The 27,591-nt window shown below is 48.5% G+C and overlaps 1 protein-coding gene across 4 annotated transcripts; it reads left to right on the top strand.

The window, feature by feature from the left end:
* The first annotated feature begins 1,577 nt into the window (after positions 1-1,577).
* Positions 1,578-24,972, top strand: ETV7 (ETS variant transcription factor 7). Of its 4 annotated transcripts, none has more exons than XM_025418578.3 (8): positions 1,581-1,831; positions 3,474-3,603; positions 15,218-15,382; positions 15,759-15,884; positions 17,957-18,172; positions 19,670-19,812; positions 22,317-22,417; positions 22,528-24,972. In XM_025418578.3, the coding sequence occupies exons 1-8, from the start codon at positions 1,826-1,828 to the stop codon at positions 22,643-22,645; spliced, it is 1,005 nt and encodes a 334-aa protein (XP_025274363.3). In that variant the 5' UTR covers positions 1,581-1,825; the 3' UTR covers positions 22,646-24,972. The 4 variants fall into 4 exon arrangements, with proteins under 4 accessions (XP_048948023.1, XP_025274363.3, XP_025274364.3 ...); XM_025418579.3 differs by lacking the exon at positions 1,581-1,831 and adding an exon at positions 2,146-2,681; XM_049092066.1 differs by lacking the exon at positions 15,759-15,884 and having other exon boundaries at positions 1,578-1,831.
* Positions 24,973-27,591: the final 2,619 nt, after the last annotated feature.

The raw sequence follows: 27,591 nt of genomic DNA, 5'->3' as shown, positions 1-27,591 counted from the left end.
ACTCCAGGATCACGCCCTGAGATGAAAGCAGAGCTCAACTGCTGAGCCACCCAAGTGTCCCTAGAATCTAGATTCTTAACTGCTATACTATACTACCTCTTGGAGAGCTTGCCATCTGACACAGAGAGCTCTTTCAGACGATGCATGGTGTTCTGTTAAAGGGATCTACCATAATTTATTTCATTAGCTCCCCTCTTTTTAAAAAAATTTTTATTTGTTTATTCATGAGACACACACAGAGAGAGGCAGAGAGACAGGCAGAGGGAGAAGCAGGCTCCATGCAGGGAGCCCGATGTGGGACTCCATCCCAGGACCTGGGGATCACGCCCTGAACTAAAGGCAGACACTCAACCACTGAGCCACCCAGGTGCCCCTCAGCAGCCTCTTTTAATGGATACCTGGATTGTTTCTAATCATTATCAACAGCCATGCTGAAATAAATAGCAGGTGCATTCTGGATATGTGCAGGTAGATTTATTGAATACATTTCCAGTAGTGGGATTGCTGGGGGAAGGGTACATGTATTTGTAACTTTGCCAGATCTTGCCTTACTACCTTCCATGGGTTGCCCGGTGTTCTCTGTTCCCCTCAGCCTCTCCAGCAGACTATGTTATTAAACTTTTGAATTTTTGCCAACTTAACAGGTAAAAAAATGGTATCTCAAAAACTTTAATGTGCTTATCTTTTATAACGGGTGAGTCTGAGCATCTTCTTTTATGTTCCCAGGGCCATTCGATATTTTGTTTTAAAGTTTTTTTTTTCTTTTAGATTTATTTATTTATTTGTTCATGGGAAACAGAGGAGAGAGAGAGACAGAGACACAGGCAGAGGGAGAAGCAGGCTCCCCGCAGGGAGCCCGACGTGGGACTCGATCCCAGGTCTCCAGGGTCACGCCCTGGGCTGCAGGCGGCGCTAAACCGCTGAGCCACCCGGGCTGCCTCGATATTTTGTTTTATGTGCACGGTCTATTCATATCCTTTGCTCATTTTTTCTATTGGGTTTTTGGCCTTGTTCTTACTAGTTCCTGGGAGCTCACGCTGTATCAGCGCTAAGCCTTCTTTGTAACCCCATGTATACCTTGAAGTTTCCGCAGAAGGTTCAGACTTCCCTCCTTTTCTCGTGCGTGTGTGCGTGTGTGCGGGTGTGCGGGTGTGCGGGTGTGCGGGTGTGCCTGGAGGAGCCGAGGCCTGGGGAAAGGCGCTAGCCGGGATCCACAGTCACTAGGGTCTATCGGGGGGAGTAGCACAGCCGCTCTGATGATGGGGCTCTGCCTGGGTGGTGGGGCACGGCGGGCCAAACGGCAGGCCGGGGTGGGGGCAGGACCAGGGGGGTCGCTCATCCCTAAGGGGAGAGGCCCCGGCCAGGGGGCAGCATGGAAGGTCCCCTCCATCCAAATGCGGAGACACACAGGGGTGACACGCAGTTGGTCTGTGGCTGTTGGTTCTCTCGGCCCCCCAGGTCCCGCAGAATCTCACGCCCGTGCCCCCGGGAGCCAGCGCCAGGCCGTCCTGGGAGGACGCGAGCCGGACCCACGCCTCGCGGCGGCGACCCGACAGCGCCCGCCGCGCCTGCCCTCCGCGGAGCCGCCGGGGCGGGAGTGGAAGCCAGATCCCGCTCTTTCGTTTTCGTTTCCCGGAAGGACAGCGATTACCCGAGCGCCCTGTGAGCCTGCTGGTCCGGGGAACCCGAGGGCACGCTGCCCGGCACTTCTCCAAAGAGGTTTCCTCCTCCTCGCCTTCCAGTGCCGGGGCCCGTTGCGGGGTGGGTGGGAAGGAGGGCCCGAGAGCGCCCAGCGGCCGCGGCGGCTCTCCCACCTCCACCTGTAATGCAGGTAAGAGCCTGGCGGCTGAACCCCTCAGCGCGCCGAGTCTCCGCACCCCCATCCCTTCTCCGCCACCTCAAATTCCATACCCAAGTTATCAGACCTTTTTCCTGCCTGGAATCTCACTCTCCAACATTTCCCCAAACCTCACCATTCATCCCTCACCGGCCTCCCTCCTCACTCACCTCCAGCCTCACTGTCTCTCCTCGGAACCTCTCTGTGTTCTATTCTGCTCCTCCTTACATCCTCCTCACCCTTGGATCATCCAGTTGTGACGTCCCTGGAAGTTCCTGCGACCCTAATAGCTGACAAAAGCCCACTGCAGAGGGGCCCCCACTCAAGCAGTCCCTCTCCATTTGCCATATTTCACCAGCAGCTTCAGAACTGCCCCAGAGCTGGTCCCCTTCCCACCTCCAAGGCCCTTTTCCACCTCCTCTCTCTAAGAAGATTCAGATCCATATCCACAGTTTATCAGACCTCCCCCTGGCCTTCATGCAGAAGCCCAGAGTTCTCTCAGTAGCTCCCTGGCTGGTATTTTCCAGGCAGCTGAAACTCCAGAATTGGCTGATCCTAATGCTTGGAAGAGGCTAGAGGAGTCCACAGGGGGCTTTCCTGCAAGCATGAGACCCTAGACCCTTCTCCAGCTTGGCAAGCCAATGCTCCTAGGTGGCAGCCTCAAGAGGCTGGGTTACCTGGGAAATAGCACCAGCCTTGGAGGGGGTTGAGGGTGGGGTTGGGGATACCAGCCAGAAATGCAGTGAGAACTACCCCAAAAGGTGTTAAAACCTCCTCTGCTTTGCAGCTCCAGATCCACAGTCTTTCACTGCCGGTTGCCCTTCTCAGACATCAAGAGATGAATGTAATGCTCTTGAAGATCCTAGTTTGAGAAAATGACTTGCTGGGACTAGTTTCACTTTTACTTTTCACGGAGTGGCACCTATATAGCTGGGCATAAGCCCCAAGGCCACTTCTGTTTCTACAAAATCTTGTCACTTTTTCATCCCCTCATCCTGAGGGATGAACCAAATCACCTCTGGGGCTGAGCTGGTTATAAAATTGTAAAGATACAGGCTTCCCTTGGAGGGATTTTGGGATTCAGAAATTTATCCTTCCTTTTTCTCCCTTAAAATAAGCATTTACTTGTTTATTTATTTACAACTTAAGGTCTTTTTATCCTGGCCCCTCATGTCCCCTGTGTCCTCTCACCAAGGTCCCAGTAGATATTTCTAGACTCTCAGATTTCTATCTTACAAGTCAAATTTTGGCAGGGGAGCCTTCTGGTGGGGTTACGCATATGCATGAAAAACTTGAATCAGAAAGATGAAATTTATCAAGTGTCTACTCTGTACAAAATGTTGAAGATATCAAGCTGAAGACGCGCATGGTTCCTACCTTAAATTTTTTTTTAATTTCTCATTTATTTATTTGAGAGAGAGAGAGAGAGTAAGCAGGGGGGAGGAGCAGAGGGAGAGGGAGAAGCAGACTCCCAGGCAACTGAACTACCCAGGCACCCCACATGGTTCCTACCTTTAAGGTGGATGCAGAGATGGATGCTCTTTCCCTTTGAGAAAAGTTCTTAATACGTTTAAGGATGACTGAGACTTCACCAAGAAGGTTTGTCTTTGACTGCCCTGGTTTTTCCTCTTTCTAGGAGGGAGCATTGGCCAGCTCTTCTGTGAGCCCCGAGGCAGCCACACCACCCCCAGGAGCCCAGGCCAGATGTGAAGCTAGAATGAACTTGCTGGGTGAAGGGGAAATCTGCAAGTTGCCAGGAAGACTCCGTGAGTAGAGAGGAGGAAAAGGCTGACTTTTTTTTTTTTTTTTTAAGATTTGTTTATTTATTTGAGAGAGAGAGAGAGAGAGAGAGAGAATATGGTGGGAAGGGATAGAGGGAGAGAGAGACTCTCAAATAGACTCCCCACTGAGTGTGGTGCCCTACAACATGGGACTTCATCTCACCACCCTGAGATCATGACCTGAGCATAAATCAAGAGTTGTACACTTAATCGACTGAGCCACCCAGGTGCCCCAGGCTGATGTTTTTAAAGGACATAAATGTGACACATAAACTTCTTACCTAAGGAACTGCCTTCCCTCCATTTACTATTTCTTTGCTGGGTTTTATTTAACTTTTCCTTGGTGAGAAAGTCAGAGGATGTAAATGTGAATTCTCACTGCAGAGAGCGCAGCTGCCATGGCCAAAGGTTAGGGCCGGCAGTCTCCTCATTAGTAAGATGAAGGCTGGGATCAAATGAGCTATGGGTTCTCTTCCAGTCTAAAGACAAAGAGTTGGGGATATTGCTAATGAGGAAGCCAGATAGGGTTAATCAGTGAGCAACAGCTATATGTATGTAGAACTCTCTTTTAAATAATTATGTTTAATTTTTATTGTTACAAAAGTAGCATGTGCTTATCATAAAAAAATGGGAAATGGCAGGGAAGCATAAGAAGAATAGGTAGAATAATCAAATCTGCCCAAAGAGAGCCACGGGAAGTATACTGGCCATATCCTTTTATTTCACTTTCCTAAGTAATGCTCTTGTCTGAGTAAACTCATAACCATAGAACAGGCTGTAGATTCATGTATTTATGTCTGTATTTCAATGACCAGAGCTGAGAGGTGGAAAAGCTAAGTGACATGCTCAAGAGCACATGGGCTCTCCATGCTAAGGCCAAACCTTGGTCCTGCTGATAATCTTCCAAGAGATTTTTAAATGTACTTCCTAAGCCATGGAAATCATGGGATAGGCAGCAAGCCGACTGCCAGTGGAAGGTCTTAATCTTCTTGGGGCAGCTGTGGGTAGCTACATCTGACGTGAGTTGTGAAACCTCCAGGCCACTTCTTGCTCAACTCACTCAGTGTCTGAAACACCGATTTCATACCCTTCTGATTTCCTGGCCACGACCTGATTTTTGAGCCACCAACAGGATTGAGCAGAATGTTGGGTATGACTTTACAGGCCTTGGGAAGACCTGGATACCCCCCAAATACCCCTGCTGTCCACAGCCTGGTATTCTTTTAATGAGGATAAGAGGAGGACTCATGGATATGAGAGAACCACAGAGTGTGAAGGATGCCCTCATGCCTCAGAGCAGTGGTGGAGGAAGTGGCAGTGTGATTTAGGGAGGCGGGCATGGAGCTCTATAAAGAATCTCTGTTGTTTCATTTTGTCCAAATGCCTGCCCTGACTGGTAGCTCGGGGCTCAGGGCTGTTCCAAGGAGATATTTGGCAACGGTTACATAGAGGATAGAATTTGGACTCTGACCCAACCCAAGCCATGGCAATGAGGAAAAATGGAACTTTGGGGACAGACCTGAAGACCCTGAGTGTTGCTGTTGAGAAGAAGCTTTGATGTCATCTCATGGCAGCTGAGGACCCCGATTCTCAGAGAGGGACGGGCTACTTTGCAGGTTCCACAAGGCCCTCTAGATTACCCCCCATTTCCTCCCCCATATTCAAAGACCGCCCCCATAACTTGCACACCAAGTTCTAGAATGTCAACACTGATAGAGACCCTAGATGTTGCCTCAGGTAACTCACTTATATTCCAGAAATTGAGGGCCAGAAGATTGTGTTCTGCCCAAGGTCAAGTAATCTTTGGTCACCTCCCTTCTTCTGGGTGTCTAGCTCAAGGTTATTGGGTAAGAGGGTACAGGAGAGGGAGTAGGGACTTAGAAAATTTAGTCATCATCTTGGTAAATGCAGTTATGCAGGGCTTTTAATTTTTTGAGGTCACCTTTGGTGGGTCCCTTCTGAGATGGTCCCCAGGTCTTTCTGCACATTTCTAGTGACAAGAACGTCCTCCCCTCTTCAGCCAGCCTTATTCCCTGTTACTCAACTCAGGGTGCAGGTCATTTGATCTATTTAGAGCTCCTGAGGTACTAGTGCTATAGCCTTTGGTTAGATTTCTCCAGAAACAGACCTGGAAAAACTTCCCCATGGAGGAGAGAGAGAAGGAAATTCCATTTAAATTTAAATTGTAGGAGTGGCTGGGTGGCTCAGTTGGTTGTGTCTGACTCTTTGTTTTGGCTCAGATCGTGATCTAAGGGTTGTGGGATCCCACCCATGTTGGGCTCCATGTTCAGCCCAGAGTCTGCTTGGGATTCTTTCCCCCTCTCCCTCTGTTCCTCCCCCACCACTTGTGCTCTCTCTAAATAAATAAGTAAATAAATAAAATCTTAAAAAGAAAAAAAAAAGAAATTTAAATTGTAGCACTGTGGGCAGTTGGAGCTCACTCCCAGAGGGGACTTCTGGGGTACAGTGAGAGCACCCCCTGAGTCATGCTAGCCCAGGGATAAAGAGGCAGGTTCTTCATCTACCCACTTCCCATCCATGATGGGGTGAGGCTGCTTCCTTGATTCTACAGCAAATTGGAAAGACCCCTCCTTTGCGGAGAAGTGGAGCCAAACCCAGCCAGGGATTGGCTTGGCTTCATCCCTACTTTCTCATTCCTCTTCAGCTTTCCAAGTTGTCCTCTGCATTGGCTAAGTCAGATGCAGAGTCAGGTGCTGACATTCAGCATTCAGTGGCCTTCAGGGAGTAGAGGTGAGAGCTAAGGGCCTTGAGCAGGACCCCAGCAGCATCTTCTATACTTCTCATCTTAGATTTCATGACTCATATTTACTTCTGAAAATATTCAGGCAACACGGTTCTGGCCTTTAGTAAATATCTAACAATCTTAAAAGATAGGGCACACTAAATGACTCATTTTCCTGCCAACAACATCCCAAAGAAGCAAACTCCTGACACCTAATGAGAGATTGACCTTTCAAATGGCTGGAGTGATGTCATCCCTGTTTCCTGAAATTGGGTTTCCATTGCCTGGCATCTCTCTGACATTTATCCCCAATTGCCCACCCCATTCCCTCCTCCATCTCTGGCTTCTATTCTAATCATCAGGGTGATTTGCCTCCTCAGGAAGGTGAATAAACAAAACAAATCTTGCTTAGCTTTGTGAGTTGGTGATAAGTGGAGCACACACAACTTCCCTGTAGAGCTTACATTTCCGTGCCTATTTGCCTGACAAACAAAGATGTTCATTAGAGCAGTGCAGAGTTCACTCCAAAGATGACTGTCCTGTCTAGTGACGGGAAGTAGGCTGGGACTGAGGGGCTGGATCCACGAGGCTCCAGCACTGTGTCCTGCACTCACAAAAGGAGATTCACAATGATTCCTCCCTCTTTGGAAGTGGAGAGTGAAAGAGAATTCATTTCCCCATCCCCCAGTCTGCATCCACAAGGATTTTCTCAAGGCCAGGGTGAGTCAGGAGCTGTGAAGACAGTACAGGCCCAGGGACCACTGGCAGGGGCTGGGCAGAGGTCCCTGGGGAGTAAGTCTGAGAGGAAATGATGCAACCTCAAGGGGACTGCTCAGGGGATTTTGAGAAGAGGCAGTTTAGAGATGGTCACTGGCACAGCCACATTTGATGACAGAGACACTGAGACGCCATGTGAGAAAGTCATCTGTGCAGCTAATGGCCAGATAGGGCCTCACACCTTGGACTCTTAGTCCTTGGTCCCATGTCTTTGCATTTTGCTGGAGCTTATTCCCTGGGGAAAAAAACTCTGTCAACTTCCCACTGCTGGATGGAGAAGAACTGTGATTTCTGCATTTTGAAATTGACTTTCAAAGCTCCTAGTTGTGAGTAAGCCATGGGAAGAGACCACAAAGCACACCCTGTCCAATTTTCAAATGTCAAAGGCAGAGGGATGACACATCCCTGCAACTCCCTGGCAGTATAAAACAAGGGAAGAGGCCCTTGGGGGAACTCTAACAGGTGTTCGTGTTGCTGTTCAAGTTCATATCTTTCACCTATACAGAATCTCTGGGCACTCATTTTCATATATACAATTCTAACAGAGTGTAGCTTCCTCCTCTCCTGGACCAGGGTGGCTCAATTTTTCACATGCAAATGAGACTCCTGTGAGCCTTGCTAGATACACAGATTTTGATTCAGTAGCTTTAGGGTGGGACATAGCTTCTAGAGAGCTATATCTCTAGTAGACTCCTGGGTGACACTGCTGCTGCTAGAAATACATTTGAGGACCTCATTTTATATAGCTATGTCCTAATGGTGCTTTTCAAAGTGTTTGGTCAGGATTCACTAAGGAGTGGAATCAATTTAATGGATCAAAATAAGTATCTTTAAAAAATGAAATAGAACATTTTACAAATACTTTGGGCTCTTTATAAGTATGGGTCATGATATAAAATGCATTTTTTTTTTTTTACTTCCAGTTGAGGTCAGAATGGTCTGAGAAACTTTGCCCTAGATGGTGGCATATGACAAGTAGTAAGTTAGATGGACGCAGGTGCCAAGACAAAGGTAGAATGGGGTGGAATGGGGAGTCTGGAGACTAGAAGCGCATGTCCTAGAAGCTTTGAATATAGACAATGATGTTTGTCACCTGCCAATGAAAGGGAATATGGCAAACAACAAACAGATGGGAGATTCCCAAACCCAACAATTTGGAAACCAAGAGCTTCCTCCTCCCTCAAGTCAGGGCCTGGACTAGACTGTGTGCATCTTTGTGCCGATTGAAAAGAACCTCACTTTTGGAAGAAGCTAAGCCAAAGCCCTTGGTTTTATCTCTACCCTCCCATTCCTTCCTTAATGGTGGCTTTGTGCAAGACACAACACAACTGTGTGTGCTGGCCCTGCCCCATTGTCTGGTGAATATAAAGCTGAGTATGATTGCCAAGAAAAGCAATATTAGCTAAGTTAACAGGGCAAACAATGGGGTGATGGATTTGAGGCTGCTGGACAGTGACTCTCAGTAAACCAAGGACAATGGTAATTGCTAAACTATGGTCATCAGAGCAGAGAAACAAGCTAGTCCCTCTATTTTCAGGCAAGCTCCACCAATGAGGATGCTGATAATCATAATAAATACCATTTGTTGAATTGTTACTCTTGACCAGGCATTGTGCTGGGTGTGTTGTATATACTGTCTGATTAAATACACTTGAACAGGCCTGGAAAATAGATTCTTTTATTATCCCCATCTTATAGATGTGAACATTGGTCTTAGAGTGGGGAGAATTATCTTGTCCTTGGGGCACCTGGGTGGCTCAGCGATTGAGCATCTGCCTTCAGCTCAGGGCGTAATCCCAGGCTCCCTGCGGGGAGCCTGCTTCTCGCTCCGCCTATGTTTCTGCCTCTCTCTCTGTATCTCTTATGAATAAACAAATACGATCTTAAAAAAAAGAATTATCTTGTCCATAGTCACCCATCAGTAAAAAGATGGGGGGCTGGGATTCAAACTCAGGTACGTCAGACTCTGAAGCTGTCATTTACTCTGAGCATCAGCCTCCACTGTGGGATGATGACAGCTTTCATTTTTAAAGGACTAGCCAAGTACTTCATAGTTTCCTGCATTCCTCCTGAGAACCCTGCCAGGAAGGTAGAAACCAGATGTTAGTTCTGATTTGGTTGCTAATGATTGGTCCAGCTCTGTTGTTCTGGAGGTCACTCTATCCAGCAAACTGCAGGAGTATGGTAAGGAATAGCTGGGAAATAGCTTTGGTCACATGGGAAGGGGCAGCTGGAGGGAGTCTGGAAATCAAGACAGAGGGTTTTTGACTTGCTGGGGTTGATTGTTGGGAGCCATGTCAGTTTCTTGAGCAAGAGAGTGAAAGGGATGCTATGAGAAAAGAGACCTGGTTGGGGTAGGACTGGGAGTTGGTCAGGATGCCTAGAAGTCCTTCAGCTCACTCATTTAAGCAATTTATATTTATTGAGCATCTCCTGTGTGCTGGGCATTGCTGTAGGTGCTGGAGAGACAGCAGTGACCGAGACTGGCAAGGTCTGTGGTCATGGAGCTGACATTCTAGCGAGGGATGCCGTGACTGCATAAGGAAGCAGGATGCCCAGTAATAAGCAATAAGTAATAAGAGGATAATGTGGCCCAGGATGGGGAGGGTAGCCCTTGAGTCCTGCCCTGCTCTGGGGGTGGGTGGGAGGCAGTGCTGACTCTTCAGGAAGATACATGAACCCTCCATCTTTCCCAGCTGGCGGCTCTGTCCAGATCTGTCCCAGGAGTCAGGAACCAGCCAAGCTGGAAATCCCCAGTAAGCATGTAGTTGGGGCAGGGAGAGTAAGGTGGTATCAGCTGGAGTCTTGAGACACAAAGATGGTTGATGTGAGGAACTGAAAATACAGTGGATCACATCCAAGAGAGGGAAAAGCATGGGTTGGTTTGCAGGTAAAGCCCTTGAAAGGTGGTTAGACTGGTAAGGGGAGACTCTTAGGGTCATCCCAGTAATGAGGTCAGGAAGACATTGTGTGTGTGAGGGTGGGTGGGTAGTGGACACCTTAGATAATGCTCGTCAGCAATTGCTAAGCTCTTAGGCTGTGCTGAGTCCTGTGCCAACCATTTTACTTGTGTCACCTCAGCTAGTGTCAGGAGCTCCACTTGTCTTGGAAAGCACATACCACGTGCCAGACCCTGGTCTTTAAGTTGGTGATCTTGTAGAACCCTCATGACAGTCCCATGTTGCTAGTACTGTATTCGTCACCACCCTCGATGTGCTGGTGAGGACACTGAAGCATAGTTGTTTTGCCAGTTTTCAGCTGGTCTGGCAACATCATTGATCCTTTTTGTTGTATGATTCTCCTTTTCTTTTAGGTATAATTTACATAAGATTATGTGTACAGATCTTGAGTCTACAAATGTTTATGTTTGTTTTTTTTCTGTTTTTTTTTTTTTAAGATTTTATTTATTTATGATAGTCACACAGAGAGAGAGAGAGGCAGAGACACAGGCAGAGGAAGAAGCAGGCTCCATGCAGGGAGCCCGACGTGGGATTCGATCCCGGGTCTCCAGGATCGTGCCCTGGGCCAAAGGCAGGCGCCAAACCGCTGCGCCACCCAGGGATCCCTATGTTTATGTTTGGATACACCTGTGAGCCATAGTGAGATCGGGAACTAGACCTTTTCCAGTGTCCCAGGAAGTTCCCCTGCTCCTCTCCCCGGTCCCTTCCCCTACAAAGGGCAACCACTGCTCTGATTTCTCCCCCTAGATTAGTATCTGTTCTTGATTACATGTTTACGTCTAGCTTCTTTCCTTCAATATATCAGTAAACTTTAATCCATGTGTCATGGATTAGCAGTGCCTTATACTCTCTGTTTAATGGCCAGGCAGCATTCCATTGCGTGGACACATCACAATTTGATTGTCCCTCCTCTGGCTGATGGATATTTGGAATGTTTCCATACTTGTCTGTTATGAACTGACACTGCGGACATTCGCATATATGTCTTCTGGTGGATGCATTCCCACCATGTCTCTTGGGTCTTTACGTAGGGGTGAGATGCTGAATGATATAGTATGTAGCCTGGGTCCCTAACCCCTCCACCATCCTGCCCCTCATACAGCCCAGCAGCCCACTCAGGCAGTGAAATTTTATCCCATTTTACAGGGGTGGGGGGATTGAGGCTAAGAACACCTTGTAGGTGATTTGGCTAGTAAGGGGTTGAGCTGGGACCCAGACCCTGGGGTTGGAGGTTTGGCCCAGAACTAGATGGCTGAGCCACTGCTTGGAACTTGGTCCTTCCCTGGGGGCTCAAATCCTATTGGAAAGCCTTTTGTGACCCTAGTATTCTTTGAGGACACAAGGAACCGGAAGGTCCTTTTTCTGTATTTATTGGACTGGAGGTTTTGACAGCAGAGGGATGAAAAGTGAGGGTAGGAGAGAAGAAGAGGTAATGAAAGAAAAACCAAATTTCACTCCGGAGTGACGACTGGCTTCACTTTCAGGTACTATTGTGTGACCTTAGAGTCAGTCACAGATGGCTTGGGAAGTCCTATGCCCCTGTCTCCAGACCTGGTAGCAGGACCACATCTGTGGTTGATACTATCTGCCAAGTTCATGGTTTCCTCCTCTTTCTGTAGTTTTAGTGTTTCTCTGGAAGCAGGACAGCTGGAGGGGGTAGATTCCATCCCCTCACTCTGGCCAAACACAGGACCATGTTTTCCTCTGACTCTGGAACATAGTTTTGAATTTTCAGGATGACAGCCTCAAATATCATGAAATAGGCAATCCCGCAAAAATGCAATGGCCAGTGGGCTCCCAGAGCCCCAGAAGCCCTGGCTGGCTGATGGGCCTGCCCCTGATACTCCTGAATCTTACTGTCAGGTGGCTTCAGCTTTCATACCACTCAGCTTTTGTGTCTCAGTCACTTCTGTGATTACTGGACTGATCTCTCATGGAGGCTCTAAATTCCTATTTCCACCAGCAAGGCATCCTTTCCCCTGCATTCCTGTCAGGTGTAGGTGTTATCATTAAAATGATATCTCATTCTTCTGTGATTATGCCTGTCCCTGACTGTGAAGTGTCATGTCTTGGCGCATCTTTATTAGTGGATTGTTCTACTGTAGAGGTTCTCAAGTGGAAGCAATTTTTCTCCTCTCCCTTGGGGACACGAGGCAATGTCTGCAGACATTTTTTTTCAGACTTTTTTTTTAAAGATTTTATTTATTTACTCATGACAGACAGAGAGAGAGAGGCAGAGACAGGCAGAGAGAGAAGCAGGCTCCATGCAGGGAGCCTGATGTGGGACTCAATCCCGAGTCTCCAGGATCACACCCCATGCCGAAGGTGGTGCTAAACCGTTGAGCCACCAGGGCTGCCCAGTGTCTGCAGACATTTTTTGTTGTCACATCTCAGTGTGTGTGTGTGTGTGTGTGTGTGTGTGTTTGCTGCTGACATCTAGTGGGCAGGGGCCAGGGATCCTGCTGAACATTCCACAAAGCTTGGGATAGCCCCCACAGCAAGGAATTATCAGGTGCAAAGTGTCAGAAGTGCCGAGGCTGATTGCTCCACCTGAATTGCTGGTAAGATGTTTGGTCTTAAAAAAAAAACATCAATTTAAAGGTGCTCTTCACTTATGATAGACATTCATCCTTTATTTGTCATCTACATTGCAAATTATTTTCCTTTATTCTGCTCTCTTTTAGTTTCATTTATGGTATACACACACATACAAAACCTAATGTAGTCAAGTGCATCCTCCACATAATGTTATAGCCTCTGAGTTTACTGTCATGGTTGAGGTTTGAGGTTCCCCCATCCTTATTGAATGCATGTGGGTTTCCTATTCCTGCTTTTTAAATATTTTATTTTTAAGTAATCTCTATGCTCAGCATGGGGCTCGAACTCACAACCCTGAAATAAAAAGTTGCATGCTCCTCCAAGTAAGACGTCAAGTACTCCCCCTATTTCCACTTTTTTTCTTTTTTTAAGATTTCATTTATTTGTTTGACAGAGAGAGGGTGGACGAGTATAAGCTGAGGAGAGTGGCAGGCAGAGGGGGAGGGAGAAGCAGTCTCCTCACTGAGGAGGGAGCCCGACTTGGGGCTCGATCCCAGGACGCTGAGATTATGACCTGAGCTGAAGGCAGATGCTTAACTGATTGAGTCACCCAGGTGCCCCCACTTCTATTGAGTTTCTTTTTTTTTAATTAATTAATTTTTTTCTATTGAGTTTCTATTATTCTATATATTAAGGCTTAATCCCATTTGGAACTGATTTTTGTAAATGGTGACAGGTAAAGGTCCAGATATATTTTTTTCCAGGTGGACAACCAATGTGGTTTTTACCATAGCTTAAAGTCACTATCCTTTCCCACTGAATTAAAACCCCACCTCACACTTTCGGGCTCCTTCTTTTCCAATGATACTTGTGAGTCTCAGGTAATAGCGTCAGATCTTGATTACGTGGCTTTGTGGTATGTAGTACCATGAAGGCCAGTTGCCACGTCTGTTCTTTTTTTTCCCCCTTAAATAATTTTTCAGTCAGTTTCAGAAATTTCTTCTTTATTATTCATTCTTCAGTCCCAAAATAAAGTAAGGAGCCCCTCCTTCCTCCCATGCTGGGCTGTGTTGCCCTGCTTTCTGTGTTTGTAGCTCAGGGCTCTTTCCCTCTGCATGGCTGAGCAGGATTTCATTGGATAGTCATTGGTTACCTCCCTCCTGCCAGCCTCACTTTGCCTGGGATATTGGCTGAATTGATGAATAAGTGGATACTGCACTTTTTCTTTTTTCTCTTTCTTTCTTTCGTAAACTTGAAAATGAGTTTTATCTCTTGTGCTGATTTGGGACCAAAGTAGTCACAGGTTGGCTTCATCTTTGTCACTGCCAAGATATGGCCATGGACAGGTATCTCCCCTGCCTCAGCTTTCTACCTGTCATACCAGCCCTGATGAACCCTGAGCTCCTTCCACTGTTACGTGGCCAGGATCCTGGCAGGGTTGAAATGCTCTTGAGAGGAGAAACACCACACAAAGCAAAGCCCCAGGTTGTCAACACAGTGGGCACAGTTCTGGGGGCCCCAGTATTTTTAGGGGCCAACAGAAATGTTCTGATTTATTTTAAAATTAGGAGAAAAAAAACTTTTAGGCAGAAGAAAATGTTTTAATACATAACAATATACTCGTCTTTATACCAGTGTAGTCATAAAATAAAATTAAAAATATTTTTTAGGGAAGGAAAGGGCCTATAAGCAAGAGTACCAAGGACCGTGAAAGTTGTCACGTGGCCCTCTTAAATGCAACCCAGATGAGTGAGGCAAATAATTGGCATTAGAAGCATAATAGGTCCAGGCAGTGTAGACATGTAGAGAGAAGGAATAAAAGAAAGCAACTCATTGTCTGGGTATTGCCAGAGGCAAGAACACACAAACTTAAAATGGGTGCAGGAGACTTCCTGGTCCCTTGGGCTGCTCTCTGAGCAAACCCAGACCTGAGCTGGTACAAGAGAGCGGAAGAGTGGGGCAGCCAGACAGACCTGGATTCTGGGCCTGGCTGTACCTCGTGTTACCTGTGTAACCCGGGGCTAGTCATTTAGCCTCTGGGAGCCTCAGCTTCCTTATTGGGGAAACAGTCACAGTAACACCCTTTCTTCACGTCTAATCATACATGCCATCACTCAACACATGTCTGTGGAGCGCCTCCTGTGGTCCGGTCGCTGTCCTGGGTGCTGAATACATAGAACAAGGTGCCCTAGCACATCCAGCCTGGTGCCTGGCATATAATAGTTCCTCAGTAAATATTTGTTGACTTAATAGTTGGAAAACAGGCCAGGGGGAGGGGGTACCCAAAGTAAAATAAGTGAACATATACAAAATGCATAGATAATGATTAACTTAAACATATGACCATATCAAGTACAATGACGAGGAAAAGTAAGGTACCAGGAAGTAAAAGAACAGGACCTGGTGACAAAGGAGGAGACAGGACAGCAGAGCATCTGCTCAGATGTAGCGTTCTGAGTGGGCTTCTTGGAGGAGGTGATATTCCAGAGAGGGCCTGAAATGGAAGGATGAGTGATTGTTGAGGGGAGAGCTCCTGTCCCCACCCTGTGCTCTCTCTCAGTCCCTGTCCCTCTGGTTGCAGGCATCCAGCCGGCACTCTGGAGCAGGGAGGACGTACTGCACTGGCTGCGTTGGGCAGAGCAGGAGTACTCTCTGGAGCGCACTGGGGAGCATGGATTTGAGATGAATGGCCGAGCCCTCTGCATCCTCACCAAGGATGACTTCCGGCTTCGTGCACCTGGTTCAGGTCAGAGAAACTCACTGAATTCCCTCTAAAACATTCCGATGAAAACCAGGTAGGCCCAGGGAGGAAGCTGGAGGGAGATGGACGTGTTGGTTGGAGGAGCATTCTCAGCTTCCAGCATGGCAGACATCCCCTTTTCCATAAATGTTTGCCTAGTGGTTCCTCACAAAAGCAGGCTGCAGCAAAGGAATCTGGGTGTTGTTTGCAGAGCCCCAGAGCTCTGTCCTACTGTCACTTCCCCTCGCCTTCCCCACAGCTCTTGTCTCCCCTAACCCTTTCCACTCTGCTGCCTCTCATCTCATCAGCATGAAGCTTGTAACTGATCCCAGACCTCACTCAAGAGGCAGGTGACCGACCTGCTTCTTGCCTTCACCCCTAGGGGACGTCCTGTATGAGCTGCTCCAGTACATCAAGACCCAGAGGCAAGCCCTGGTGTGTGGGCCCTTTTTTGGAGGGGCCTTCAGGCAGAAGATGCCCACTCAGCGCTACCCTTGCCTCCTGAAAGGTGAGGAGGCTCCTCTCAGAGCTCTGGGACCCTACCCCAAGTTGGCTTCATTGGAAGAACAGGGATTCCTCCAGGCAAAGGAAGAGGCAGCTGTGTGGGCTGGGCTCCCAGCTCCCCTCTGCCCTGCCTCCTAAGCCATCACCCCTGGCCCCTGTGGGTCTCCTGAGACCACCCATCTCCCCATTTCTCTGCACTCCTCTCTAGCAAAGCATTGTTGTCTGGTGTCCCTATTCCCTCTCCTCCTGATCTCTTTGTGGAAACTCTTTTCTAGAAACCTGAATGTGGGGATGTCTCTGTCCACTGTCAATACTTATTCACTGTCACCTCTCATGGCCTTCAATGGTCATACCCCCTCCCCTCAAACTCTTCCCTTGACTTCCAGAACACCCCATGGTCACTCCTCAGTTTCCTGGCTTTTCTTTTTCTCTCCTTCTTCTAAATGTTGGAGTACCCCATGGCTCAAGGGGCCTCTTCTCTATCTGCACTCAGACCTAGAGTGTTAAATACCATCTAGTACTGATGACCCCTACATATACCCCTACAGACCCCTGCAAATTCTAGACTTTCACACCCCACATTGCCTACCCTATACCTCCCCTGGGATGTCTAATGGGCATTTCAACCTTAAGAGCTCCTAAAGCAAACACCTGTCCCACCTCTCTCCCCACAACTCTACTCCTCTTCTGGGATTCCTCATCTCAGCAGACTGCAACATCATCTTCCTGACTGCTCTGGCCAAAATGTTGGATGTCACCTCTGCTTGTTTTCTTTTTTTTCCCACTTAAATCCCAACCATCAACATGACCAGTGGACTCTACCCTCATAATCTATCCAGAACTCAATCACTTCACACACCTCTATTGCTGCCCATGGCCCAGCCCTCATCACTTCTAGAGAATCTCCTCACTGATGTCCTTGTTTTCACTCTTGATCTCCTATGATCTATTCACAATAGAGTAGCCAGAGAGATTAATAAATCAGATCATGTCACTTCTCTGCTCAAAATCTTCCAATGGCTCCCATCAAACTCAGAGTCAAAGCCACAGTCCTTATTTTTTTTAAAGATCTTATTTCTTTATTCATGAGAGACACAGAGAGAGAGAGAGAGGCAGAGACACAGGCAGAGGGAGAAGCAGGCTCCATGCAGGGAGCCTGACATGGGACTCGAACCCAGGTCTCCAGGATCACACCCTGGGCTGAAGGTGGCGCTAAACCGCTGAGCCACCCGGGCTGCCCAGCCACAGTCCTTATAAATGACTCCTGCCTTCTGCTGTCCTCTCCCAACCCTCTCCCCCTTGCTCATGCTGCTCTAGCTACAACAGCCTCCATGGTCATTGAATAAGCCAGACACATTCCTGCCTCAGGGCCTTTGCTCTTGCTGCTCCCTCTGCCTGGCATTCCCTCTTCTAGATTCTCACATAGCTCACTCCTCTCTTTCCTTTAGATGTCTACTAGATGTTAACACTTCAGTGAGACCTTCCCTTACCATCATGTACCTGTCTTTCCCAGGATTCCCTATCTGTCTTACAGTGCTTTATTCTCACCCCCCTCATATTGTATACTATTTCCTTTTTTATTTTACACATTCTCTCCGTTTGCAACCCCCTTACCCTCCCACTATAATATAAGCTCCTTGAGGGAAGGGGTTTTTTTGGTTCAGTGATATGGGTTTTTGGGTTCAGTGATATGTCCCCCACATGCTTTAGAACAATGCCTGGCTCACAGAAAGTTCTTAATAAATATTTGTTGGGTGGATGGAGAGGATACAGGACTAAGATACAAGCATCTGGATTCTGGACCTGGTTCTGTCACCTCTTGGCTTTGCAAGGGGTGGGTTTGAGAGATTAAGTTACTTGTCTCAGAGCTGAGGTTGGCCCCTGTGCTGTCTGGCCCTCACCTGTGCCAGAGCTCGGGGACCCTATGTCTCCTTGACCTTCCACCTGGGGACCAGATGGAAGAAGAGCATTGGGAGTGCTGCCTCACGGGGCTCCCAGGCATGGCATTGAGGGGTCTGAGCTGGGGGAGGCTCAGGATTCTCCCCACAGAATCAATTGGTGCTTATCTGCTTGCAGAGGGGACCGGGCCCCCTCAGTTGGCCCCCCAAAGGGATCTCCTGCAGCAGCCATCACATCTGGGGCCTGCCAGCTTCTTGAGCCCCCTGTCTAAGTGGCCCCTTGGCAGGGAGGAGTCCCTCGATGTATTTCACTGTGAGGAGCTGGGCTGCAAGACTGAGGGAGACTGCTCCTCCCCCACGATGCCACAGGCCCCCATCGATGGCAGGATCTCTGGTGAGTAGGAGGCTGTGTGCCCCTGGGAGGTAGGCTGAGGCCAAGTCTAGAGGGTGGGTGGTGGCAGGGCAGAGGTTTGTTTTGAGCTGAGGAATGGAGTCTGTGCTGAGCTTTTAGAAGAGTTTAGGGTGACTGTCCCATGTGCTTGCCATAATCTGGCCACAATAGGGCAGGGACAGTTAAACTAGTCACAGTCAGATAGTGAGATTGGCATGGAGTATTCCTCTCTTTAAATTTTTATTTATTTATTTTTCAACAATTGGGTGCTTACTGTGTATCAGGCATGGTTCTGAGAACTTTACTTAATCCCACACCAACTTTTTGAGGTTAGTATTAGCTCCATTTTATAGGAAGGAAAATGAGGCACAGAGAACTTAAGTGACTCCCCCAGGATCAATCACACAGCAGTAAGTGCCAGAGCTGGGGCATGAACCCAGGCAGTCTGGCTCCAGAGCCTGAGCTCTAAGCAGGCAACACACTTCCACTCTACATTCATTGTTAAAGTGTTGACTAACAGGCCACCAGAAAAACTGACAGATAAACTGCCTTTTTTTCCTCTCTCTCTCTTTCTTTTTTTTACAAGATTTTATTTATTTATTCTTGAGAGACAGAGAGAGAGAGAGAGGCAGAGACACAGGCAGAGGGAGAAGCAGGCTCCATGCAGGGAGCCTGATGTAAGACTTGATCCCCGGACCCCGGGATCATGATCTGAGCCAAAGGCAGAAGCTCAACCGCTGAGCCACCCAGGTACCCCCTGCCTGCCTTTCCAAAGCATAATTTTGAGCCACGCTAGGGCAATAACATTTGTCCTAAGACACCACTAAGCCTGGCTTCTGGGTTGGAAATGCCTGGGAATCACTGAAGCACAAGCATTTGATCTTTTTAATAATAATGCTTAATATTCTCTGAGCACTTACTCTGTACCAGGCACAGTGCTAAGGGCTTTTGGGTTTATTATGTTACTCAATCCTCATATCATCCCTTACAAAGATACTGTGGCTCAGAAGAGGTTAGGTAATCTGCCTGAAATGACCCAGCCAGGTGGCCCAGGTAGGAGGCCTTAAGCTCTTGCTCCCAGGCTCCCTTGGCCACTTGCCCTCCATGATGATTTGATTTTCTCAAGCTTCTCACTAAAGGACTTGACAGGATGGATTTAACAATCCTGATTTAACAGAGAATAGGGCAAAGGGCAGAGAGGGATCTGGAAGCAGGTGCAGGCCACTGGCCGCCATCCAGCATCCCCACTGCCTGCCCTTGCTACCTGCCCCCCAAGTGAAGGGTGTTGGCTCTCATGTTTGCAGAGCTGAGTTAGTCTTTTCAGTCTGTGTGTCACTCAGGAGATTGGTGACTGGGATATGTCCATACCTCTCTGGGCTTGTTTCGTCATATCTCGCTGTGGATAAAGATTTATATATTTATTTAAGGGGGGGCACTTCCTAGAGTTAAGGTGAATAAATGAGACAATGAGCCCCCGCAAATGGCTGTGCTCCATCGTAGACTGCCGGCTGCTGTGGGATTATGTGTACCAGCTGCTCTGTGACACCAGGTATGAGCCCTACATCAGATGGGAAGATAAGAACGCCAAGATCTTCAGAGTTGTGGATCCAAATGGGCTTGCCAGACTCTGGGGAAACCATAAGGTAAACCTCAGCTAGCATGTGGGCTGGCCTCCACATTTCCAGAAGGAGACAGAGCAGGAGTTCAGAGTGGACCCCTCAGCACTAGGGGACGGTTTTCAACTGACAGAGGTGGGGGTGAGGGGCTTCACCAGCAGCTCCAGAAGTATTGGGATCATTTTATTCTGGGAGATCCTAAGGGACAAGAAGTTACTTCTTGAGGATGGGGACTGTCCCCGAAACTCAGGAATCTTGCCCTTCTACTCACTTAAACCCACCTTTGCTTAGTTCTTGAGACTCTCAAAGCGTTTTTACATGAATTACACTGCATATGCTGTGGGGTAATTAGGCCAGGTGAGGAAACTGGTTTCCCGGGGTGAGGTGGGGGAGCTGGGGTAGAGATTCAGGTCTCAGGCTGTGTGGGAGCATTGGGTATCAGGGCTGGGAAAGCCTGTTAAGCACTGAGGTCTGCATTCCCAATGTGAGGAATGCCCATAACCTAAAAGGGCATCTGCCAGAAGATTTTAGGTGGTTTACCCCAAATTTTACTAATTATTTATTTTAGTAAGAATTGGGATTAAAAGTTTTTAACTATGACGTCAATCTCTTGCTTTACAGCGATGATGTAAAGCAAGTGTCCTTGTCTATAAATAAATTCAGTTAGCTATAAAAAGAGTCTTAAAAAAACTATTAGCAATCAATCATGGTAATCTATAATAGATAGCGTTTCCTAAAATGGTATAGCATTTGATCACCAGGCACTGCTCTGAGGGCTTTCCCTGCATTAACTCGTTTAATCCTCAGGACACCTCGTGAAGTAGACACCAGAGAGGAAACAGAAGCACACAAAGTAGTTTGTCCAAGAGTTTGCAGCCAGTAGGTGGCGGAGCATGGACTTGAACACAGAGTGTGTGCCTCTGCCTCCACTCTATTTTAAAGATTTATATATTTATTTATGGTGAGGGGAGGGGCAGAGGGAGAGGGAGAAGAGAAACAAACTCTCTGCTGAGCAAGGAGCCCCATGTGGGCCTCAGTCTCAGAACTCTGAGATCACGACCTGAGCAGAAACCACGAGTCAGGCACTCAACCAACCGCGCCACCCAGGTACTCAAAATGATCTGCTTCTGTTGCCTCTCTGTGGTGCTGGTGGTTGGAACGGATGCAGATGACTCAAGCCTGGGTGTGTTCACCTCGTCCAATCCCCTTCTAGTATAGGGAGGGGAACTGCGGCCCAGGGAGCAGCGATTCCATTTAATGAGCATATATACCCCATGCCAAGTGCTGTGCTAAGTGCTCCCATGGATTAGCTAATTTAATCCTCACAATAAACCTGTGAGATGGGTGCTCTCATCTTCATTTTATAGCTGGGGAAACAGATGCAGAGAGGTGAAGAGATTTATCCAAGGCCACGAACCTGCCACATGGTGGAGCTGGGGCTTACGTTGACACTAAAGCCCAGCCTCGTTGCCTTACTCTGCAGTGCCCACACCTCAGAGAAAAATAAAATGACTTGGCTAAAGTCACGCAGCTCATGGCGAGCTACCCCTACCATTGTGCTTCCCTTTCCATTCTGTCTCTCTGACTGCATTTCCAACTAAAAAAAAAAAAAAAAAAAAAAATATATATATATATATATATATATATAGAGAGAGAGAGAGAGAGAGAGAGAGAGAAAGAGAGAGAGAGAGCGCCAACACCCTTCACTTGGGGGGCAGGTAGCAAGGAGATATATATATATATACTACTTGTGACATTTGCTATTTGGAAGCAACATATGAAGGGCGCCTGGACAGCTCAGTCGGTTAAATGTTTGCCTTCGGCTCAGGTCATGATCTTAGGGTCCTGAGATTGAGCCCTGCATTGGGTTCCCTGCCCAGTGGTGAGCCTGCTTCTCCCTCTCCCTGTCTGCTGCTTGTGCTCTCTTTCTCTCTCAAATAAATAAATAAATAAATAAATAAATAAATAAATAAAATCTTAAAACATAAATAAATAAAAGCAACATGTGATTCATTCTTGCCCTGTGGTCCTGAGCCCTGTAGGTGGTACTCATTATTTCTCCTCCAACCTTCCCCTGCCTGTCTCCTTCCAAACTCAAGAGAGCTCTCATAAGCCCTCGCAAAACTCTGGTTCCGGGGGGTTAAGAAACCATCTGGTTCAACCTGTTTCTTTCTTTCTTCCTTTTTAAAAAAAAAAAAAAAAAAAGGAAATGGGGTAGAGTGGGAGGTGGAGGATGGAGGCAAGGAGACAGAGACAGACATTTTTTTTTTTTTTTTGAGAGAGAGAATGTGAGCAGGGAGAGGGACACAGGGAGGGAGGAAGAATCTCAAGCAGACTTTCCGCTGAGCATGGAGCCTGAGGCCAATCTCACTGCCCTGAAAGCATGACCTGAGCCAAAATCAAAAGTCGGATGCTTAACCTACTGAGCCACCCAGGTGCCCCCAACCTGCTCCATTCCAGGTGTGGAAACTGAGGCCCGGAGGGAATGGGGTGGGGAGCGGAGGATGATGTGGGACTGCTTTGCCTTCTAGAACCGGGTGAACATGACCTATGAGAAGATGTCACGTGCCTTGCGCCACTACTATAAGCTGAACATCATTAAGAAAGAACCTGGGCAAAAACTGCTATTCAGGTGAGTAGCCTAGGGGCTGAGGAGGAAAGGGGAAGCAGTGGTTGGGTGGGCTGGAAACCCCCAGCGGATGGGGCAGGGGCTGACTTGCAGCTGGGGCCTGAATATTCCAGATTTCTGAAGACACCCAGGAAGGTCAGCCAGGACAAGGGCAGCCACCTGGAACAGCCGGAGAGCCAGGAGCAGGACAGGATGGATTTCAAGGAGGAGATGCTGGAAGTCTCTCCGTGAGGGGCAGGTGGATTCTGGGCACCAAGCAGTGACAGGCCAGAAACTGAGTCTCCCTTGAAGGCAGCTAGCTGTATGGTGGTCTCCGCCTTCCTCCCGGAGCAGCAGGGATCCCTGACGGGGTTTTGCACTCATGAGATCCCAGCTATTGTCCCAGACCTCAAAGCTGCCTGCCCACCCGGGAGGCTGAGAACTGCGGGGGGAGGGGGAGCCTTACATTCAGGGCATCATGGTGGGCATCGTCCTTGGGTAGGCAGCCCTGGAGCTCAGTGGGGCACCGGGTGTGAACCCTCTCTGCCCTACCCCTTGTTACCTGCCCAGCTTGGGAGAGGTAGCGGGGCACTGAGAGGGCATCCGGCCCAGCTCCATCAACTTACAGAAGAAGGAAGCAGAGGCCCCTCACTGAGCCTTAGTTTGTAAAAGGGACATGCTCTTGAAGACCTGCCCTCAGGGGGCTGATGCTGGCCTGGGAGAAAGGGACACGGCTTCATCAGTCTTAGTAATAGCAACATAATAATGCGAACTGACATGTAAGCGCTCACTACATGCCAGGCCTTGTGCTACGGTTCCTACCCACATTTTATCTCATTCAATTCACCCTCCAAACCTCCAAGGCTTAAAGATGGGGAAACAGAGGCAGAGGCTTACAGAGCTGGGAAGTCTCTCCAGAAGGCAGCACTGTTACTTGGCTTGTGCATTTGTTTTAGTGACTCTGCGTGTATGGGGCACTTTACTTAAGCAGAAGCCATGGCCCTGCCTCTCTGCCCTCAGGGTCTCTGTTGAGTGGTTCATCTCACTTGGCCCAACCTTCTTTCCTGAGGTTTCAGTCCTCTGGTGACACTATGACTATGGCCCAGTGGAGATTGCCACTGCCTCCTAGTATCTGTGGTTTCCTGTGCTCCTGCTCCTGGACCTGCACCTGCCATGTGACCTTGGGCAGGTGGTTTCCCCTCCCTGGAACCTCAGGCTTCTCACCCATAAAATGCAGGTGCTATTCTGAGCTGACCTCACAGGATTGCCAGAAATCTCCATACGACAACATTGGTGACAACATTGGTGACTCCACAAATCCCAAACCACTCTGAAGCTTGAAAATGCCTCTGCGCTATGGGTTCAGCTTTTCTTCTCTTCTCCCCAACGCCCCTAGGAGTGGCTGGAGGCTTGGGAGGGGGTCAGAACCTCTGCCCTGTGACCTCCTCCAGTAAGATTTGGGGGAGAAAGGGAAGGGATGTTTTCACTTCACCGAAAACAGAACTTCTTGGATTCACATCTTCTTTCTTGGTAGGAGGAAACCTCTGCCTCTCACCCCCTGGGCAGGTCAGGAAATCCCCAGCCTGAGCTGGCTTTGAGTCACCACACAGAAGCTGAGAAGGATTCCTGGACTTTGGCACTCAGAGCTTGATCACTCAGGAGCAGGGCTTCTGTCCTGGGTTAGTCCCGTCCCGGGCCTCGACTGTTCCACACCAGAAGTGGCCGGGCCACAGCAAGGTGGCCTTGGCATAAAGGCTCAGTATGAAAATCCTTGGCCTCTTTCCTCTTCCTTGAGACGGTTCCATCTCCTCCGCTTTGGACCAGGATGAACCTGTGCTCCATAGCGTTTCTCAGCATCTCTAACCCAGAACTCCACAATTGGACGGGGAAAGACTGTTGAAACCTCCCTTGTCCAGCCCCTCCTTTTATTGATAAGGCAACTGAGGCCAGAGATGGTGGTGGCAGGGTGGGTAACTTGCTCAAGGACAAACAGCTCAGCCTGACTGACTCCTAACGTTGCCCCATAAGTCACTTCTTCCAGGTACGATGTTGGCATTTGCCTGGCGTTCGTTAATGGTTGTCAACAGCTGTGTGTCCCAGGGAATATGTCTCTACCCAAGGCGATGAATCTCACCCAGTGCTGGGGCCACAGGGGCCTGGGCTAGGACAGACTCTTCCACCCCAGAGCCCAGATCCTTAGCCTCCCCACTCAGCCCCAGGGGAAAGTCCACCTTTTCCCCACCTCCCCATGCATGTTAGGCCTGGGTCTGGGATGTATACTTGGGTGCCAGGAATAAAAAGATCCATTCAGCCCTTCCCTCCACCAACATTAACTGAGCACTTGCTGTGTACCTGGAACTAGGTGAAGCTCTGGGTTTACAACCATTTTTGGCACAGATTCCCGAAAAGTGATGGGTCACTGAAAACATGTCAAAACGGATTTCCTCACATAATTTTCAAAAGCAAGAGATACATTCTCATAGTTTGAAAGAAGAGCCAGCCATGTCGGTTTTTCTTTTTTTTTTTTTCACAGATAATATTAAAGTCAACAGTAAATAAATAATTTATTTAAAAACTGAGTGTGTAAAGAAGTTCATTAATGAAATAAATGACACAAGTCACTGTCACCATCTTGTCAAGCCACTTACAGCATGAACCCAAAGCATGGGCTCCGTGATTCTCTATCTCTGCTACATGGATTCTTGCCAACAGTCTTTTTCTCTTGCAAGGAAGTTCCACTTCTCCCTGGCTTTCCCCAAGATATGATTGACGTATAACATGGTGTAAACTTGAGGTGACAACATCTAGCACTTCCTTCAATCCTGGTGGCCCTGCCACCTCTCGAGCTCCTATGGGAAGCCTGGGCTGATGCTGGTGACCTATCGTCTCTCTCCTGGAGGAGCCTAGTAGTGACAACTCTCCTTGGCTTCTTCCTCTGGTCCCTCATTATGGTGTAAATCCACATTTTCTACTCAAGCGTTCTTTTCCGAAGTTTTATAGAGATGCTCAGAAGACACATCCATTTATAGAGCGAGGTCTTAATACCTCCAAACTATCCAGCTTCTGGCGGTAAATACGAAGGTGATCCTGGCTCAGAAGGAGTCTGTGGAATGCCAGGTCCCTTCCTGTGTGCTGACTTGGCTACCCGGAGGGACTATTGAACTAAGCTGCCCTGGGATGGCTCCAAGATTTGGGCAGGGAGTTTTGAGTATGCTGTTCTGAAAATCAGAATGTGCATATTTTAAAAATATTTTAATCATGAACTTAATTTTTTAAAATTCCCAAATCCTTGTAAGTTCATTGCTGATATAGGGGTGGCATAGGAAGGATGATGTGGCCCTGCCTTTGGGGAAGTTCACACATTAGACCTTGTCACAGTCCATGCCCACTGGAGACAGTGAGGACAAAACACTGGTGAATTCTGCTTGGGAGGTGCCAGAGAGAGTGCCCCTTAGGAGGATCCTATAGGCTTCTGCTCTGTTTTTCCCTTTTTTTGGAGAACCTGGAGGTGTGGTGGGGCTGTGGGCTTCTTGATCACTGTGAGTGAGGGTAGGTCAGGGGCTGACCACAGAGGCCCGTTCCTGGGCCAGGGCAAAGGGGTCCCCGAGTTACATCCTTGGGTCAGCCTTGTTCACAAGGCGGGAAAATAGACCAGGACTGGGGCTGAGATCATCACAAGGGGGAGGAGAGAGCCTTTGGGAACAGGCAGGGGCTGTCCTGTGTCAACCCCAACAGCACCAACTGCACATACCCCACTTCATGGGCCAGCTGATGCTGGGGAAAGACATGATTTAGAGCCAGTTCACACAGGGGGCCTTCAAGTGTTCACTCAGGAGAAAACCCCAGGTCCTGGACCGGGGTTCCCTGCCCCACTTTGCAGGATCCTGATGGGCCTCTGTCACCCAGGACCAGGCTTGGGATGAACTGTTGGTTAAAACTATGCCCTCTTCTCAGAACTGAAGTGAAAATGAAAGGAGAAGTGGTGAGAAGGGCAGCTGGCCAGGGCCCAGCGCTGGGCAGGGAGTACATGTCTCTTAGGGAGTAACTGAGCCCTGAGCTTCACTGCCCAGAGCAGAAGGAAGGCTGGGCTGGGAGCTGGAGCCCATTTCAGTGTTTTAGGGGGGCTGAGCATAATCCAACACTTACCTCACAGGGGGCTGCATGGACTCACTGATCTTTCAAACGTCTACGCTTTTGCTCAATTAAAGGCATGCCATGTGGTCCTGGTGATGGGCAAGGCCTGTCGTGGCTTCTACTAGCAGTTGTAAAGGGCCTTTGATGATAATGAATGATGCAATCCAATAACAAACATAATGAAAATATGCACTTTGGTACACACTCTTTGGACGTGACATCCACCAGGCAAAACACTTTTAGAGGTTTTTTTTTTTTTTTAAGATTTTATTTATTCATTCATGAGAGACACACAGAGAGAGGCAGAGACACAGGCAGAGGGAGAAGCAGGCTCCAGGCAGGGAGCCTGATGCCGACCCAATCCTGGGACCCCGGGATTACACCCTGAGCCAAAGGCAGGCCCTGAACCACTGAGCCACCCGGGCATCCCGAGGTGTTGCTTTTTTATGGGTGGTTTTACGGAGGCTCATGTGGAGCTGAACTGGGAAGTTTTACTTCTGGGCAAAGAGAGTCCAGGGTCACTCCCAGATACAGAGGCAAGCAGAATGAAGAAATGAGCCTCCTCCTGCCAGGTGACTTCTCGGTTTGTCCTCCCAGGAATCTGGATTGAGTTTAGGGGGGCTGTGTCCCCTCCAATCCCAGGCACATGCCTTAGCAAGCCTTGAGTTCTGTTAATAAATCCTCCCTGTAACAGTGGCCCCTCGGGAGCCTACTGGTGCCTGGATCTACGCTGAGGCTCCGCCGAGCTCTCACACACTAACTCGGGTCCCTTTGAGGCCGTCAGAGGCCTAATCTGTCTTCACTGCCCAGGACTCTGGGGACACTCAGGAGCTGGGCTTCTCCCCCTGGAAAGGCCTGCAGTTCAAAGATAGGTCCACCAGGTGGCGCAAAGCCTCCTTTCCTTGCGGGTGCTGGACCCACTGCCTACACCACCTGTTCTGTGTCTGGGACGGCCTGCCCTCTCCTACCAGGACGGGAATACAAAACCCCAATTCTGGCATACCCCGTAAGCAGACATCCAGCCTCTGCTTAAACACCTCCGGGGACGGGGAGCTCACCACCTA

This window comes from Canis lupus, chromosome 12, assembly GCF_003254725.2.
Source record: "Canis lupus dingo isolate Sandy chromosome 12, ASM325472v2, whole genome shotgun sequence".
In the NCBI taxonomy this organism is placed as follows: Eukaryota; Metazoa; Chordata; class Mammalia; order Carnivora; family Canidae; genus Canis; species Canis lupus.
Note: the sequence above shows the minus strand (reverse complement) of the source record. Positions and strands in the feature narration are given on the sequence as shown.